At 33.7% G+C, this 18,860-nt stretch overlaps 2 protein-coding genes and 1 non-coding gene across 3 annotated transcripts; all 3 read right to left on the bottom strand.

The window, feature by feature from the left end:
• Positions 1–3,555: 3,555 nt before the first annotated feature.
• On the bottom strand, positions 3,556–11,775 carry LOC131648129 (callose synthase 12-like). Its single transcript, XM_058917912.1, has 2 exons — positions 11,756–11,775; positions 3,556–8,791 (listed from the first exon to the last, which is right to left on the bottom strand). The coding sequence occupies exons 1-2, from the start codon at positions 11,773–11,775 to the stop codon at positions 3,556–3,558; spliced, it is 5,256 nt and encodes a 1,751-aa protein (XP_058773895.1).
• On the bottom strand, positions 5,814–5,894 carry LOC131654456 (small nucleolar RNA J33). Its single transcript, XR_009299493.1, has one exon. It is a non-coding gene; the product is annotated as a small nucleolar RNA J33 (small nucleolar RNA).
• A 3,310-nt stretch (positions 11,776–15,085) lies between the features above and the next one.
• Positions 15,086–16,344, bottom strand: LOC131648128 (chromatin remodeling protein EBS-like). Its single transcript, XM_058917911.1, has 4 exons — positions 16,226–16,344; positions 15,759–16,098; positions 15,615–15,683; positions 15,086–15,407 (listed from the first exon to the last, which is right to left on the bottom strand). Exons 1-4 carry the CDS (start codon positions 16,290–16,292, stop codon positions 15,302–15,304), a joined length of 582 nt encoding a protein of 193 aa, XP_058773894.1. The 5' UTR covers positions 16,293–16,344; the 3' UTR covers positions 15,086–15,301.
• Between the last annotated feature and the right edge of the window lie 2,516 nt (positions 16,345–18,860).

The following is an 18,860-nucleotide window of genomic DNA, read 5'->3' as shown; positions in this document are numbered from 1 at the left end:
CCGCGATTTGGAAGGAGAAGATAATCACGATCCAAAATCTCAAACCAAGAACATCCAAGACCAAAAAAAATCAAAATTGCAACTGAGAAAGAAACCAAACACGACCGAGAATAACGTTTCCGGAAGGAATCGCAAAACAAACTGAAACCCTAACCTCAGAATTACGATGGCATAGGTTTGATCGACGAGGCTGATACCATGTCAAGAATTCTTGGCTTAATACTTTTCTCATTATTATTTCTTGTATATATATAGAGGTTACAGGGCTATACCGGTAATTACACTAACTAATTACATTTAATGAGAACAAATCAATTTCTAATTTGTTTCCCTTATTCTAGGAACAAAGCCTTATTCTAGGAACAAACTAATTCTTATTCACAGATACAAGTATCTTGATCCTAATGGTAGGATTTTCCTTTCTAAAGATGTCATTTTCAATGAAATTAGGTTCCCCTATACTGAACTGTTTTCATCATCATCTCACTCCATATCTGGTACAAGTAGTCATGTCTATTCCAACAATAATATTCAATCATTCTTGATGGCTATACCCACTCCCACAGTCTCTACGCCTATATCTCTTGTCTCACCAACAATATCCACTGTTGAATCATAATATTCATCCCATCACACATCCACATCTATACCAGAACCTTCTCACCATTCCACAACTGAACCTACACCTGCATCCATGTCCTCACCTTCTATATCCCTATGGGAATGGCTTGGGTAACTTTACTGTTACCCATGACTTTGTAACTTTAGTTGATATGCTACATAAATAAATAACTAATATATATTATATATTAATGTGATGGAAATTATTTGGCCTAAAGTTACCAAAGTTACACTATTGTAAAGTCACTGAAACCTGGTCCATATCTTCTCACTCAAGTGAACCTGATTTCATTGCCCAAACACAACTTCAAGTGGCTGATTCTAACAACAATCTTGAGTCTATATCATCAAGTCTGCCCATTTCACCAAACTCATCTAATGACTCACCTCCACCGGCCCTTCTGCCTGCTCCCAGAATTCATCCTCTTAACAATCACCTTATGCAAACCAGAGCTAAAGATGGCATAGTTCAACCCAGAATTCAACCAACTCTACTTCTCACTCATGTTGAACCCACCTCTTATAGACAAGCCTTGACCACTCCTGAGTGATCTACAGCTATGCAGGCAGAATATGATGCACTCCTCAAGAACAATACATGGACTCTTGTCTCTCCACCTACTCATAGACAACCCATTGGATGCAAATAGATGTTTAAAGTCAAAGAAAATACTAATGAGACTGTTAACAAGTATAAGGCCAAATTGGTAGCTAAAGGTTTTAATTAAATAAAGGGATTTGATTTCACCGAAACATTACCTATAACTATGAGAATAATTCTTACTCTTGCTATCACCCATGGTTGGCCTATTCAGCAGCTTGGCATCAACAATGCCTTTCTTAATAGCATTCTTAATGAGTAAGTTTACATGGTCCAGCCTCCTGGTTTTGAATAGTTTGGACCTAAACTTGTGTGTAAATTAAACAAAGCCTTATATGGGCTTAAGCAGGCTCCAAGAACCTAGTTTGACAGGTTGAAAGGTTCCCTACTGTCTCTGAATTTTACTGCAAGCAAGTGTGATTCCTCCTTGTTTATGCTCCACACTCCAAACAATTGCACTATGGTTCTGGTTTATGTGGATGATATAATCATCACAGGCACATCCAAGTATTTCATTCAGCAACTCATTACAAAGTTGAATCTCTGTTTCTCCTTAAAGGACCTAACGCAACTAGATTACTTCTTAGGCATAAAAGTTCACCACCTTCCTAATGGCTTTCTTATTCTATCACAGACTAAATATTTAAAGGATGTTCTCACCAAGGCCAATATGGCCTCTGCAAAGGAAATTGTCTCTCTTATGGCATCTAGCATTAAGCTATCTAAGGTTGGTTCAAAAAATAATGTTGATCCAACAAAATTTAGGTCTATATTAGGAGCTCTGCAGTATGCAACTATAACCAGGCCATAAACCTCCTTTGTTGTAAATAAAGTATGTAAATTTCTCTCCAATCCTCTTGAAGACCAATGGAGAGCTGTCAAGAGAATTCTGTGGTATTTAATTTGCAAGGAACCCTACACCATGTCCTTCTACTTGTTCCAGCTTCCCCTACAGTTCCCATTACTATAACTGGGTTTTATGATGATGATTGGGCCTCTGACCCAAATGACAAAAAGGTCCACATCTAGAGCCTGCATTTTCCTTGGGCCTAATTTGGTCTTCTAGTGGCCAAAAAGCAAACACCGATTGCCAGATCTAGTGCTGAGGATGAATACAGGAGTTTAGCACATGCCACCGTTGGAATTCTATGGCTTCAATCCCTCATAACTGAGCTTAAGGTCAAGCATCAAGTACCAAGGATTCTATGTGATAATTTAAGTGCAATAACATTGTCTCAAAACCCAGTGCGTCATGCAAGGACAAAACACATGGAATTAGACATTTTTTTGTCAGAGAGAAAGTGATCAACAAAAGTCCTACTGTCTCAGACATACCAACACACAGCTAGTGGGCTGATATCCTCCCTAAGCCCTTATCCACTTCCAGATTCCTTGAGCTTAGAAACAAGTTAAGAGTGACTGATAATTTGTTACTTAATCAACTACCTTAAACTTAAGGGGGAAATATTAGAGATATTCTAGTAGAAGTACTAAGTGAAGTTAGTTATCTCATCATAGCAGAATAACAGAATTCTGCTGAATCAACTATATAATCGTATTAGTTATATGTAATTAAAGAAAATAAATTTTTTGTTTTTGAGAACTTAGTTAAAATTGAGAAAAATAGTAAGAAATCAAATAAAATCTTATTATTTTTATCGAAGGGATTTTGGTGGTTAAAGATTTAAACTTTGAATGAAAATAATGGACGAGGGAGTTTGGAGTTCCGTGGGGAGACAAAATATATAAAATTATATTTTATGACTATTACAGTTTAAATAAATTACATATGAATTACCATATTCAAGAGTAGTATATGTATATGATATGATATTTGCCACGGCCCACGAGGCACATGACTAACAGATGAATTATTACTTTAATACTATGAATGAATTGATACATTGATTGGCAATATTGAGTATTGGCACTGATATATGATAAAATTGAAATCCCCGCCTTTTGTCTGAAATTGAAACAAAGCATGACAAAATGCAAGTCACTACACGACGTAATTATATGCCATTTCAACAAGTGGCCACATGTGATGCGTTGGAATGAAGGAGTAATTTTTCAATTATTCTTCTGATTGTGCTCTCAGCTTCCAGATATACTCTTTTTGCTGTTTTTTTAATTTCTCTAGCATAGACGATAAAGTATGGGAAGCAAAAAAGACTTAACTAAGTGACAAAATCAATTAGATTTCTTCACTTTCATTCAAGAGCAGGAAAACCAGATAGTGGTCTTATAAAACTTCTCTGTTAGCAATAGATTGGTATAAAAGAACAACTACACCAATACAACAAATGAATAAAAACTACACGGAATTACATTCAACTTTGAGATTTTTTTCCTGTAACCATCTGGAATATCCGGAGTCCCTGACTGAATGCTTCATTGAAGAGAATTCTGGTTTGCATTGCCTGAAAGCCAGGCAACCAAGATAGTACTGCAACAGGAGCCATAACAATTATTCCAAATAATATATCATATAGTCGAGCCAGGGCAACAACACCATGCCAAATTATGGTGTGCTGCAAAAATGGCCTAAATACTTGAGCAATCAATAACATACCCCAGCCTGTGGGAATGAATGCCAACAAGCTAGAAAAAAGGTCTATGAATTTGAACTCGGTGAATTCCAACAAAGCAACTATCACGAGTATGGCAAGAACTACAACAATTGACTGGACCAGCCTATAGTATATATGATGTTTTGCATCATATTCATTCCTGGCATAAGCTACCACCACATAAACCCCAAACACAACGAATACATAAATCCATGATAGCAAGTAAACAGCAATACTGGTACTTCCTGCAGCTATGTCTAGCTGATAGACAATACCATACTGGAAGACAAAGAAACGGAGGTCTAAAACAATCTCCATAAGCTTTCCCCAAAACCCAGTTACCTTTAGATGATCTTGCTCTTCATACCACCACTTTTCCCAACTATCTTCAGCTTTAGCAAACACACTTCCACGGAACCAAATCCAGTTCATGAAGTCGTCAAAATCATACACAGTTTTTAACCAGTCAAAACCAGATGGATTGAACACAAAAGGTGCCATAATCCATGATGCAACCAAGAACCAACTGGAGATAGTCATAGCTAGATAAACAAATGTTTTAGATGATACAACACTGTGTGATGCATAAATTAGTAATATTAACCCCAACTCAATTGCTTTCACAAAATGGCTACGAGCATAGAGTCTATAGTTTTCTGCAAAACTTTTGTGCTCCACAACAAAACCACGACCTGTGGCTCGGTATTTTGCACCGCCGTGCAGGATAGTCCTCCCAAAGAAATGGCTACGTGTACCCATGGAGAATGTGTAGAAAACTGATGAAAGTTGGAGCTGCATTGTCAAAAACTCCCAGACAGCTGGAAGGAACCCATGTTCAAGGGAATTCTCCACAATCATTGGAAGGGCGGTGAAAAGTCCAATTTGGACTAAGAACTGCTGATTCAATATCATAGCAAGTGCTTTATTACTATTGCTGTTACTTTCCATAGCAGCTTCAACACCACTAAGAGCAAGCAATAACCGACCCCATAGAAATGCATAAACAGTAAGAACCACCATCATTGTATTGAAAAAGAATCCCACTGTTGTATAGAAAAATGACAGCATCCTGAAAAAATCCAGTCTATGACCCAATCTATATACATCTCTGCTTAGTACTTGCTCCCCATTTCCACTAGCAACCTTCGCTTCAAACATTGATATTTGATTCAACCCAACATCCCTTCCTTTTCCAACCTGAATGTATTCATGATGTGTGATATTACCTCGACGAAGAGTACAGTTAAAACCTGCAAAAATGTCCTCGCTTATGTTGATCACTCTGGAAGCTTTGCTGATACCACCTCTAGTTATAAACCAAAACCTGTCAAACACATCAGGATGGCCATAATGCATTCGGATTTTTAAAGGGTTTGCCAGAACTCTCTGTCCTAAGGTGACAAAACTTGATTCCTGAGCTGACATGAACCAAGCAAGAGAGGAAACGAAACCTGTAAAAATATGTTCCCTCACTCCCAAAATAGTTGGTTTTCGAATGCCATAGTAATGCCTGAATTCTTCCAAGAGATTTCGCATTTTAAGTGCCTCCTCGAAATAGTTATCCTGGTTCATATCAATAGTTTGGACTGCATCCCCACGGGTGAAGATGATGGCATGATTTTGATTTTCTGGCTTTCCTTCTCCTAGTTTTAAGGGACCTGGCAATTTTACACGGTAAATTTCCACCTCCCTCTCCAATTGTTGGTCGTACTTAACCAGAACAGAATAATACTCCTTCTCATCCCTCCCTGTGTGAACCTCGTCAACATAGGCAACTCGGAGGGCTTCATTGTTTTTCATTAGATACAAGATTTCATCGGCATGGGGATCCTTTCTTTCCTTCTGACTTCCGTATATCTGGCAAGCAATCACGTATGTGAATTTCATTAAAGCAGTTCCATAATCATGGCCTCTAAACAAATTTGCTGAACTGCTTGCTCTGGAAAAAGATGGTGACTTTTCCGAGTTGATACCGTCTGAACTATCTTGATTCAATGAAACAAGTTCACGTGAACCTTCTCTGATCTCTACTTCTGATGCAGAATCTAAAAATGCCAGGAGCTTGAGAGCCTTGTAATAGTACATCATTCCTCTAACAGTCCGCGATAGTGTCTGGCCTCTATAGGAAGCCCAGGACCTCAATTCTCTTAGTTTATCTGTCCATATATCTTTGTCTTTCATCATTCCCTCTCGCCGCATTCTCTCCATAAAATTCTTCCATTCATCTTCATGTATAGTCTGCAAATAATATAGAGTTGAGATCCCATCTTCATTCCCAGTTCTGAGTTGTTCTTTACTGTAAACTACTTCCTCACTATAATAAGGGGTTAGAACACTGAAAGCCATCATTTTCTCAACTTGAGGAGCATGGGGCATGTTCATAAAAAGTGAGTTACTGAAGAAAGAAAGTCGCCGTCTAGCTTCTAGATTTATTGGAACTTTTTGCATCGAATCCCTGGAGGTAAGAATAGTATGCAGGCGTCGAATCTGGCGATAAAAGTTATCGTTCATGGTGTCAGGAAACTGAATGGCATTCTCAAAAAGTAGAATTGCAGAAGAAACTGAATTTTGTGGAGCCAAACCATCCTCCTTTAACCTTTCATTATTCCTTTTCTCCTTGAAAAAATCTCGCATAGAAATCTCATACAGGGCCTGAAGGGTGTTCACCAATTGGTTAGCATTTTTCTTTCCTTTGTTTAACAATTCAACAAGTTTTATCAACTTGTTGTGGAGCTGCGGAAGTGCAGTAGTTTTAAATACTTTAGTGAATGTCCCAATCTCAAGTGAATGATCAATTTCTTGAAACAGAACGGTAACAATAGAATGCTCTTCACTATCAGGTCTAATAATCTCTAGAAGCAAGTGTTTGATACAGTCATATGCTTCAATCACAGCACATCGCCTGAACTCATGCTTACATATCTTTCTCCAAAGCCTCCTATCGGGAGAATCAACAAGTTCTTTGGCCTGACTTAATGCCAGTAACAACTCATTACAGAGAAGAAAACACGGCCAACGAATAACCCTGACATTCCAAGCACTGTTTGGCAGCTCCAGCAACTCAACCTCTTTGTCAGAAATGATATCCTCCTCTCTGAACGACAAAATTATTTCGTTCCATAACAAAGCAAATTTTTTGGCCTCAGCCTGGTTAGACTCAAGCTTCTGAAAAGGCTTTCCAAGTCCATACCTGAGCTTCATCCTACGAACTGCATCCTTAACTTTGCTAATCAGTGTTCCCGTTCCACTCAATAACTGCTCCTCTGGCATTAAATTAAAAAGAACAGCAGTGGCGAAAAACTGAAACCTCAACCTCAGCTGTTGCATACTTCGAATCTCACCCAAATGTGCAAACAAACCCACTGTCGCCCCCACCAAAGACGAATATATTGAATACCATATCTGAATATCCATTAGATATATCAAAACAACAGGAATCCACAGTATCCCAAGAGCAAAAACGTTACCTTTTTTAAAAAACTCATGCCAGTGATATTCCACATCCGTAAGGCCCAACACTGCCTTTGATGGAGCAATCATGGGATAAATCTGTAAAAAGTAACTGAAACTAAATTTTGAGGCCAAAACTACAGCCCAAAACAAAGTGTACTTAATATTATCTACAAGACCCTGACTCAATCCACGCCCAACATAAATTCTCCCCTGAAACCACCACGATAACATGTAAAAAATCCTCCAATTTCTATTCTCCATAAAATTTCTAACCCAAGGAAGTATAAAAAGTGCCAAAGCAAGAAGCTCTGGAATAACAAAAACTAAAGCAACCTCAAGAAAAGTCCTCAACCTCTTATTTGCTTCAACCGACCAATTTTTATCATGGTTTCTCTGCGACAACACCTTAGCATAAAAGTAAGCAAAAACAACTATCCATCCAGCAGCAACAATGATTTTCAACACCATCCTCACTCCAAGCATCTTTGTCTCCCTTGAAACCAACCTCCATTGCATAACTATATCAAGCAAAGATTGAAAAAACCTTAAAGCACTCCAAGTGAACAAAACAGTTAAAAGCCGAACCTGCACATCACGATCCTCCAACACCACACGCCAAGGATAATCCCTATCTCTCCAACCAACAATAATCGCAGCTTGAAGAAACAAAATCAGCATCATCCAAAGCCTATCAAAACTCCGAAACAAGTTCCAAAACGACCTGCGCTCCACAAAACCAGTCTTCCCCACGCGATTTCCAACGAAGAAACTGCTCCCACCATCTATAGGCCATTTGAGCTTACTAAAACACCTCTTAGTCCAAAAGTACTCGTTAATATCATCGTAGTTTCTCCATTTAGCATGCGGTTCTGTTCCATTGCCACTATTAATATCAGCTTCGAATTTCACTGTTTCGTATATAGGCTTCACTACACTATTTAGAAAACCGTAACCGTTTTGCGGATCATAAGACGGATCGTAGTCGTATTGTTTATGAAAGATTCTGTTGAGGTCCATGGCCATATGATGGAAAATGTAGCAAATGCATTCCGGGATGAACCGGAGATTCGCGGACTCTCCCCAGATTAGGAGATAGAGAGAAACATAGAGAAGCTCCCGGCGGTGATCGGAGTTAGTGGCGGATAGATCGGGGAGCCAGACACTGGGCTTGACTGCGAGATACGAGCACCAGTTAGAGTAGTTACGGAGGAGGTATTTACGGAAGGAACGGAGGACGGTGGATTCGAGAGAGTCTATGTTGTCTGGGGGAGGGTTGAGACGCATCTGAGCGTTGGCGAGATGGAGGATGAGATGCTCGCGTTGGTTGCGGACGTTGTCATTTTGGAAGCCGAAGAAGAGAGCGAGCCAATCGAGGAGGTCCATGTGAGGCTCCCATCGAGGAGGGAGGCGGAGGTCTCCGACGGTGCGGAGAGCAGAGAATGCGGCGCGGACTTCGGGGAAGCGGAGGGAAGGGTGGTCGGAGTTGAGGTCGTTGTGGAGGGGGATGATGTTGTAGGGTTCGACGTCGTCGTCGGGATGAGTGGTTGGTAATGGCATATCATTGGGATTGGGAGAAGAGTGTGGCGAAACGGGATTTTGTTGTTGTTAGTTGGTTAGGTAGAGTTACAGAGAGATAGAGGGAGAGTGAGAAGTGGTCTTGTGTTGGAGATGAGTGTAACGGTCACCGCGCGAAATGATAGACAGAGATAGAAGAAAAGGCGCGATAGTTAACACGTTGCATTCTTTTTTTACTTATAAAACCTTACCTTGTATTTATCTTTAAAATGTTATGAATATACAATCTGATTTTGGTCCAAACCTATTTTTTTTGACATATTAATTTATTTTCAATTAAATTAATATGTTCGGACGTTACTCTTGTTAGGAACAAACACATTAAATGTCTTTCATGTAATGGGTAGCATTTCGTAAGGAGCTTCTGACGTGTGTTCCTTCACTAGTCAGTATAATATCTATTTTATCTTAGGATACTAGAGTACCTTGAACAACTTGCTGGGAGATCCTAATTGTTGATAGTATGACTTGAGCTTACCAACATAATGGATTGTACGGTCCTCTGAGGCTGAGGTACATAAATTGAGTTCCTAAAGTATTGTTTTCCCCTTTTCGTCATTTGCAAACTATACAAGCTTTTTTTTCTTCTATATCATCAACTTTTCCCTTTCTTGTGAGATCTTTTGGTCAATCTTCTAATTAGGTTCATCTGTGATATTTCATTAAACAGTATTTGCAACATGTAGGCAATTAACTTTGTTTCTTTAATTTAAAGACTATTTTCCTTCCGTTCACTAATGTTAAAATATTTTATATTAAATTAGTGACACTCTAAGATACTCTCAATTATAAAATATATTATAAGGTATTAAAAATATATTAAATTAATATAAAATATATTATAAGGTATTTATAATATTTTTATTTTAAAAGATATTATAAGATATTTATCATATTCTAAATTAATGTAAAATATATTATAAAATATTTATAATATTTGTGTTCTGACAATTAATTTGTTATGTTTTAGACTCATTAAAAACCATTGGGTTTAAGTAGTTATAAGTATGTATCACTGTCATTCTTTTCTTTACACCCTTAAGAACTTTATCAACTGAAGACAGATAGAATAAATAGAAATGTTCAGCCAATTTATAGAGGCAATGGTTGAAATTCCTTGAAGTTATTGAAATTTGGGATTTGGGAAACTTTTAAAGGTATATAAGGGGATTGAGAAACACTTTGGACTTGTGCAATTTATACATTGAGAGTTGGAGAGATTAGAAAACAGTTGTGTTTGTTGTTATTAAAATTTAATGTTTAACGGTTTTATTGATTTATTTTTTGTTGTTGTTGTTGATATTTAATGTTTAACGATTCTATTGATTTTGTTTTGTTATTTTTGTTATTGAGATTTAATGTTTAACGATTCTATTGATTTTGTTTTGTTATTTTTGTTATTGAGATTTAATGTTTAACGATTCTATTGATTTTGTTTTTTTTTTGTTATGGTTGTTGTTGTTATTGTTATTATTGTTGTTGTTGTTCTTATTCTTGTTATTGTTCTTGTTCTTATTGTTCTGGTTCACTACTACAAAAACACATTTAACCTCGGAGGCAAAATTTATTTAACCTTGGCTACAGAAGCAAGGTAACGAAAGGTGTCATGAAAAGCTGCCACTTTACCCCTCTGTTTTTAAAAAATTGAGGGATAAAGTTATCTGCACATGGGTTCGAATCCCAACATATGTACTTTTTATTATTTTCAAAACTAGTGCATCACACCTCTCTGTTTACGAATAAAACTGAGGGATAAGAAAAATTCTTTTTTTTAATTGTTACATTGTTTACACTGGCAAAAAAACTCATACATGTAGGAACCCACTCGAACATGTCCCGAACTTAACGGGGAAAACCCGCTTTAACTCGGTTTGGGTTCGAATTTGGATTTTTCCCGATAACAAAATATGGGGACGGGTCGGGTAATAGGGACACTAGTATCCACCCTGAACCTGCCCTCGAACCCGCCCCGTTTATTTCATTATGTACATTATTATTTATTTTTGATAATTTAGAATATTAAATATATAGTCAATGTTTTGATATTTTAATTTGTATTTATTATTTAAAATATTTAAAATGTATGTATGAAATTTTTTGAAATTGTTTTATTTTATTATTTATAATTTAATTTGATATTGGAAAAAAGTATTTCTATTTGAAAATTTGATTTCACTAAATGAATGGTGGCGGGGCAGAGATACCCAAACCAGTTTTGGTTGGGTTTGAGTTTTAATTTTTCATTCTCGTTTGAGTTTGGGACGAGGAATGAGGATTATTTGGAGATTCGGATTTGAGTTTACGAGAGGTAATAACCGTCCCCAACCCGCCCTGTTATGATATCTACTTCTGCATCTCGAATACATCAAATAAAAACTTTATTTGATATAAATCACAATTTCAACTTCTCAAGTAATAGATTCAGAATAAATATCTTGCAAAAAATGATCCCAAACTTTAAATCATCTTAATAGTGATTGGAGATTTTCTCATCTTTTAATTAAAACCCTCCTATCCAATAAAATATCTTCATGAAATATTTTTTTAATTAAAACTTAAATCAACATCTTTTTAGAACAAATCATGCATAGAGTAAATCTGAACCAAATTTCCTTTCAAAGCAAATCCAATCAAATCTTCTCCGACTAAATCAAATTAAAATCTTTTAGTTAAATCATATCATCCACATTCATGATTTAATGAAATATTTTCCAAATAGATTTGGATAAACAAACTTTTCAAAAGCAATCTTATGCATCTTTTGAGGGAATTAAAACCAAATCTTCGTAGAAACAAACCTAACCTACTTAGTTTTATTCATGAAATATTCAATCTTCCGTTTAGGTGTGTGGATTATCTCACTTATAAAATATTCAATCTTCCATTTTCTAATCAAAATGAATCTTCTTCCTCACACTTGATTCTCAACACTCTCCCTTCACTAGGGAACATTGATATAATGTGAGACTTCCTTTTGAGCAACACACATTTGTGAAAGACACACCATTTATTCACCCGAAACCTTAAAATGATAGGTGTGTGGGTTCTTTCACTTATAAAGTGTTCAATCTTCCATTTTCTAATCAATGTGAGACTTCTTCCTCACACTTGATTCTCAATAATAACATATATGCATAAAGGGTCCTCGCCTTCCTCGTTACATTAGTTTTCCATTTTAAAATTTCAAAACACTTACAAGTTTCAATTTATCATTTTTTCCATCCAAACTAAGTGTTAAGGACTACAATATGTTTCTAATCATCAAACAATCTATCAGGTATGTTTAAACTTACACCGTATTTGTATTTCACATAGTTTTATAGGAATTTAAAAACCTTAAATTCATTACCATGGAATGTTGTCAACTAAAATGATATGTAAATATCCTTCTAGAAACTATTTTAATTACCACTATAAGGAGGCTTCCTAAACCAAGATGAGTAACCTACAAAATAATCTTTCTGTAATGATAATAATTAGTTGCTATATTAAGAAAGAAAGATTGCATCATTGTAAGCTCATGTTGCATTTGTGCTTTGAGAGTGCAGATATCTCGAGTTGATTAAGGCTACTCGTCTTAGGATCAAAGTTTGTAGTATGATTCAAGAGAGACGTCTCAAGGTCGGGGTCCATAATATGAGTCATGGAAGATGTCTTAGGCTAAAGGTTCTTAATATCACCAGATCTCATTCTTGGCTCATTGGCATTTATGCATACCATCTTGTAATGGAAACTTTGGTTCATGGCTAAAATATTTACCAACTTTACTTTTAACACTAGTAACATCGGGAAAACATTAATATCACACACACAGAGTAGGGAAAAACTTTTCCAAAACAATCTGCATTGAATGATTATTCGAAAAAGGGTTGTTTGAGATTTTTTAGGGGTCTTTTAGATATGTAGAAGATGAATTAATAATTCCCTAATTTTATTCTATTCTTTTTATCTTTGCATCCATCTTTGTTGCTTGTACCCTTTGATACGAAGGTTCAATCCAATTTTTTTCTCACCTCTCTACAAACGCTAAGGTAAACAAAAAGGGAGAAAGAAGATTACCAAAATAAAAGACAAAATGCACAACGACTTCTACTTCATTTGACTCCCACCTTCCATTGGCCATACGACCCCCAAATCATTAAGGTGCATTCCCTTGCACCACCACACATCTGATTTCTAAATGACAAAGGGGAAAACATAAAAGGGATAAGATTCAACATCCACTACTTTCATTTGCTAATTGTTAGTTTTTCATCTTCTTTGCTAATTCTTTAGTTTTTCTTCTTCTTTTTTTAATTGTTATTTTCCTATTCTTCTTTTCTAATTTGATTTTATTTGCATGTGAGTAATTATATCTTATTCAATTTTAACATTGTCTCACTACAATAAATAATATATTTTATGACAAAATTTTTACCTCAGTCAATACATATTCGGGGTTTAATTTTTGGCGCACCATATTTTAATTTATAAAAAAATAATAATTTAGTCAATACATATTTTAATTTATAAAAAAAAAACATTTATTCCCTCGACTATTTTAGAGAACCATAGAAAAACTAACTAAGAGAAACGCTTCAAATCCTAGCAATTGTAGTTTATGTTCTTATTTCTTTTTAAGGATTTACTTCATTTTACAGTGGCGCATTACTTCATAGTTTATTTTTTAATAAAAATAAAGTCGCTTTTCACCACGTGAAATATTAGACTTTTCACCTTGCTTGTGGTTTTCAATCGATGTGAGACACACACACACACAACTTAGCTTGTAGGTCTCTTCATTTTCACTTGCATAAAACAACATACTGAGAAGCCTAACAAAGTTTATAATCTCCATTAACAATGAGATCCCTAAACATATATGATCCTCAACTCGTGCAACATCATACTATAACTCCATATCCATATCTAATCCAACTCGTAAAAAAGCAAGGAAATATGAAGATTATATGTGTTTAGGCCTCTTGTTCGATACCTGCAAGAAGGAAATATATCAAAATCATTTCTTTGAATTCTTCTTCGCATATCTGGTACGTGAAACATTACTACTCATGTTACATAAATGTTGTTGTTGTTGAGACACTAAATACTATAGGTTAAATGTTGTTGTTATTGTTGTTATTTAGACTGAGATTGAATGTTATATGTTGTTGTTTTTGTTGAGATAAGTATGTAATGGGCTTATTGCTGATGTTGTTTTAGTTTTTTTAAGATTGAGATTGTTGTTTTTAAGTTGTTGTTTAATGTTGTTGTTTAATATTGTTGTTCTTGTTGTTTAGACTGAGATTGAATGTTGTATTTTGTTGTTTTTAGTTATTCTATTTAGAAAAGTTTTGAAAGCTATATGTTGTTGTTTAGTTGCCGTTATTGAGTTTTAGATTGAGATTGAGATATTGTTTTTGTGATTCTCTGTGAAGCTCTCATCTTGTTTCGCTGAACATGTTAAGATGATATTAGAGTGACAAAATATACCGTTAAGTTTATTACTCTAATGTCGATTTTTTATTTTACTAACCCATTTTTGAATATATAACCTATTAAATTGATTTTAAAAATAATAATACGAAAAATTAAGTTTTATTTGAAGAACAACTTACACTAATCAATATTTTTTGAGCATTCTGTAACTCAATATCCATCTATTATTCTTTAAAGGTTAAAATTTCTCTCAATGCTTCTAGTTTTCGTTCAACTCTTTCTTCTATACTTGTTCATTTTGTAAAACACTAAATTTTATGCTTTGAAGAATGAATTAGTAGAGAAGGAAGTGTTAAATGAAGAACTTGAAACATTGAACAAAATTCTAACTATCAAAGAACGATAGATGAATAATGAGTTACATGATGTTCAAAATCATTGATTATTGTAAGTTAATATTCAAATTAACATAATTTTTTATGAAAAATTTTCTAAATTAATTTGAGAGCAATATATTTGTTCTTCAAATATACATATTTTTTAACTAGAAATCTTTTTATAGATCTTTTTATACAATTGTATATTTCTCTCCAATAACCTCAATTACCTCAATTGTATCTTTTTAAAATGTGATTTCTAATGAAACAAATAGGGAGAATGAGGTGTTGATTCGTAAAGTAGAGGTGATTACCTATTGAAAATCAAAATTCATACATTTTTTATTAGAAATCTAGTTTTTAAGATTATAACAAGATATTCAAAATATTTCAGACAATCTATATCTAGTACATCATAAGAGTAGGTTGTTCATCAAATATAATAACAAATTCCTTTTTTATTAAAGCCATGTCGGAAACAAAAGGAATAGATCAAACAAAAACACATGTCAAATCCACAACATTATTATCATAAAATACAAGGAGACAACTTCCATGCTAACAAGTCTTAGCTTCAATACATTGCCAACCACAACTAGCTCCTCAAAGGGTTCATCTATTTTCCTTTAAAAAACAAATCAACTTTTCAAAACCAGTCTCCAATATCCACATCTAATGTGTCCCTAATTCAAATCACAATCAGATGGATAACAATCAGAACAAGCAAATCCTAACCCCTGCAATCTCATGGCTTTTCCAAGAGTTATACCCACACACTCAGGATGGTACCTACAAAAAAAAATGAAATTTTTCTTCCATAATAAGATCTATAACAACATAAAATAGTTCAACAATCTAACACAGAATTACTTCTCAGATGCTTCATAAATTCTACAAATATTTTGTAATGAATGAATCTATAATGGCAGATAGATACGATCATAGAGAGATTAACCAAATTCAACATAAATAAACCCTAGCATTAATTCAATTTACCTTTCGTCGCATGTCCCACACACCGCCATAAACCTATCTGGGTTATAAGGCATTTCACATTTACAAAACCTTCAAAACACAAAAGCAAAATCAACAACTTTTCTTCGAAAAAAATCCAATAGAAAACTCAGTATTGAAACTTACACAGGGACGCGACGAGGTTTAAAAGTCCCGGTAGTAACTTTGTACTGAAACCTACAAAAGTAATCTTCAGCACCAACAGTCGCAAGCTTAGTGTATCTCTTCAAAGTGTGCACAAAAACCTTCCCTTCAATGGTGTCAGCATTATGAACATCATGATAATCAGACAAAAACAGCTCCTTCTCTCCATGAAACGATTTGCGTCCTCCGATCGCTTCTTCCGGTCGATAGTACCATCTAACATGAACCCTTGTGCGGTTCATGTTATCAGACTCGATCTTCTCGATGCGAGCCATGATCGGTTTGCTCGCTACGGTTGGGCGTAGCGAAACACAGTCTCCAGCTGCAGAAAAATCGAAAAATGAAAATTTACGTCAACGATGTTGAAATGGTTTTGAATCGTTTACTTTGGTCTCTTTGTAAGAGAAACGATCTTGAAGGTGTGAGAAAAAAGGGTTTAGATGGATTACCTCTAACGATCTTTTTGGTGCCTCTGATTGTGTATGTGTTCTTGCTTTGCATTGTTATCGCCACCATTGTGTAGGGTCACTATAGATTCTGTCCGAGAGAGAAGCTGCGCTAGGGCAAGAGATATAGTAAAGTTATATATATATATATATATATATATATATATATATATATATATATATATATATATATATATATATATATATATATATATATATATATATATATATATATATATATATATATATATATATATATATATATATATATATATATATATATATATATATATATGGTATATTGTGGTGCATGAATTTGTGCAAAATGAGGTGAATTATAAACAGTAATCTCTTCAATTGAAAAGGATTATGATTGACTGAAAAGTCATACCCGTAAGAAAAAACTTATTTTTAATAAATTAAATAATTAATGTAAAAAAGATTATATTTTAAATTAATTAAATAATTAACGTTCTTACACAAAATACAGACCAAATACATTGTATATTCATTTATATAAAAAATTTCATAAATAAATTCAGATAGAGTATGATAGTTAGAGATTAAGGACTTGATTCATTTGATTTTTTAAAACTATTTTTTAGTTTTATTAAAATTTAAGAATAATAAAAAGTGGCGTTACAATGGTGTGGTGCATGAATTTGTGCAACATGAGCTGAATTATAAGGACAAATTAAAATTGACTGAAAGCTTTATACCTCTAAGAAAAATTAATTTTAATAAACTAAACAGTTAATGTAAAAATTTTATTTTTTATATAAATTAAATAATTAACGTACTTAAAAAATATATAGATTAGATGCATTTTTCAGTTTAATATATAAATTTTTTCTTATAAATAAAATCAGATAGAGTATAATTGTTCTAAACACCATTTTGATTTGCATTTGTAAAATTGTTTTTTAATTTTTAAAATAATAAATTTGTTTATTAGTATAAATTTACAAAATTATTATAAAAAAAATTCTATTTGAGTGTTTTAAATAATAAAACCTAAAATAAATTTAAAATTTTTATTTTTTAAATGTAATTGCATAGATTAACACCCATTGAATTGATAAGGATCAATGAGTCATAATGACAAAACTGCATTTTTACGGCTAGATTCGGACTCATTCCATCTAACTAGTACTTTACCCTGTGCGATGCACGTGTTTAGGCGGGATTTTGGTCTAAAGTTGGCGCCTAAACATGTATTCTGTTTTAATATATTAAAGATTAAACCAAAAGATATGTATGCAATGTCATCCAAATGTTTTTTTGGATTTAAAAAACTATAACTATTAGGTTTATCGAATTTTCAAATCCACCGTGTACTAATTTTAAATGATGCGAATATGTAATATATTGTATCCGGCAAAAATAATACATTAGGTTATTTATTGTCTTAATAAATAGAGTGAAGACCCATTTTGGTTCCTCACAAAAACTACAGAACTCAAATTTTAGTCCTCTACAAAAAATAGGACCCGATTTAATCCCTTATAAAATATAATCAGGTCATATTAGTCCTTCTAGGGATTTTTTTTCAAACCGGTTTTTTCTTCTACTTTTAAACCGTGACTGGACCGCCAAGTCGTATTTTATTTTTCATTTTTATTTTTTAAATACTAAATAGATTTTTATTTTTAATTTTGATTTTATTTTTAAACAATTCAGATTTTAAAATATAAAAAAAGATAAGATTTGTTTTGAGAAGGAATAGAACTCAAGACATTTAGGTCACATCCTATGCCTTTACCACTATGTCAACATACATTGATGACAAATAATTAACATGATTTATAGTAATATTAAACAATTTTGAATTTAAAACAAAAAATATAAATTTTGATACCTACGGGGTCTCAAACCCAAGTCCCTTCAAATTAAATGGTAGTTACTTTATTGTAAATATGAAAAGTAATCTAAGAGGGGTTGCATGAATTAGATTAATTGATATTAGTGAATTTTTCTCGATAATGAATGTTAACAATGTTTTGATTCTTTTGAAACTATTATAACAATTTCGAAAAAATTAGAACAATATTGCTAACATTCATAATCGAGAAAATTCACTAATACCGATTAATCTAACTGATTCACCCGCTCTTAAATCACTTTTCATATTTACAGTACAGTGAAGTGACTATCATTAAATTTGAAGGGACTTGAGTTTGAGACCTCATGGATACAAATTTTATATTTTATATTTTAAATTTAGAATTGTTTAATATTACTATAAATCATGCGAATTATTTGTCACAAGTGTACGTTGGCATAGTGGTAAAAGCATAGGATGTGACCTAAAGGTCTTAAGTTCGATTCCTTTTCAGAACAAATCTTATATTTTTTTGTATTTTAAAATCTGAATTGTTTAAAAATAAAATCAAAATTAAAAATAAAAATCAATTTAGTATTTAAAATATGAAAAATGAAAAATAAAATACGACTTGGCGGTCCAGTCACGGTTTAAAAGTAGAAGAAAAAACCGGTTTGAAAAAAATATCCCTAGAAGGACTAATATGACCCGGTTATATTTTGTAAGGGATTAAATCGGGTCCTATTTTTTGTGGAGGACTAATTTGGGTTCTGAAATTTTTGTGAGGGACCAAAATGGGTCTTCACTCTAATAAAT

This window comes from Vicia villosa, linkage group LG2 (assembly GCF_029867415.1).
Source record: "Vicia villosa cultivar HV-30 ecotype Madison, WI linkage group LG2, Vvil1.0, whole genome shotgun sequence".
NCBI lineage: Eukaryota > Viridiplantae > Streptophyta > Magnoliopsida > Fabales > Fabaceae > Vicia > Vicia villosa.
Note: the sequence above shows the minus strand (reverse complement) of the source record. Positions and strands in the feature narration are given on the sequence as shown.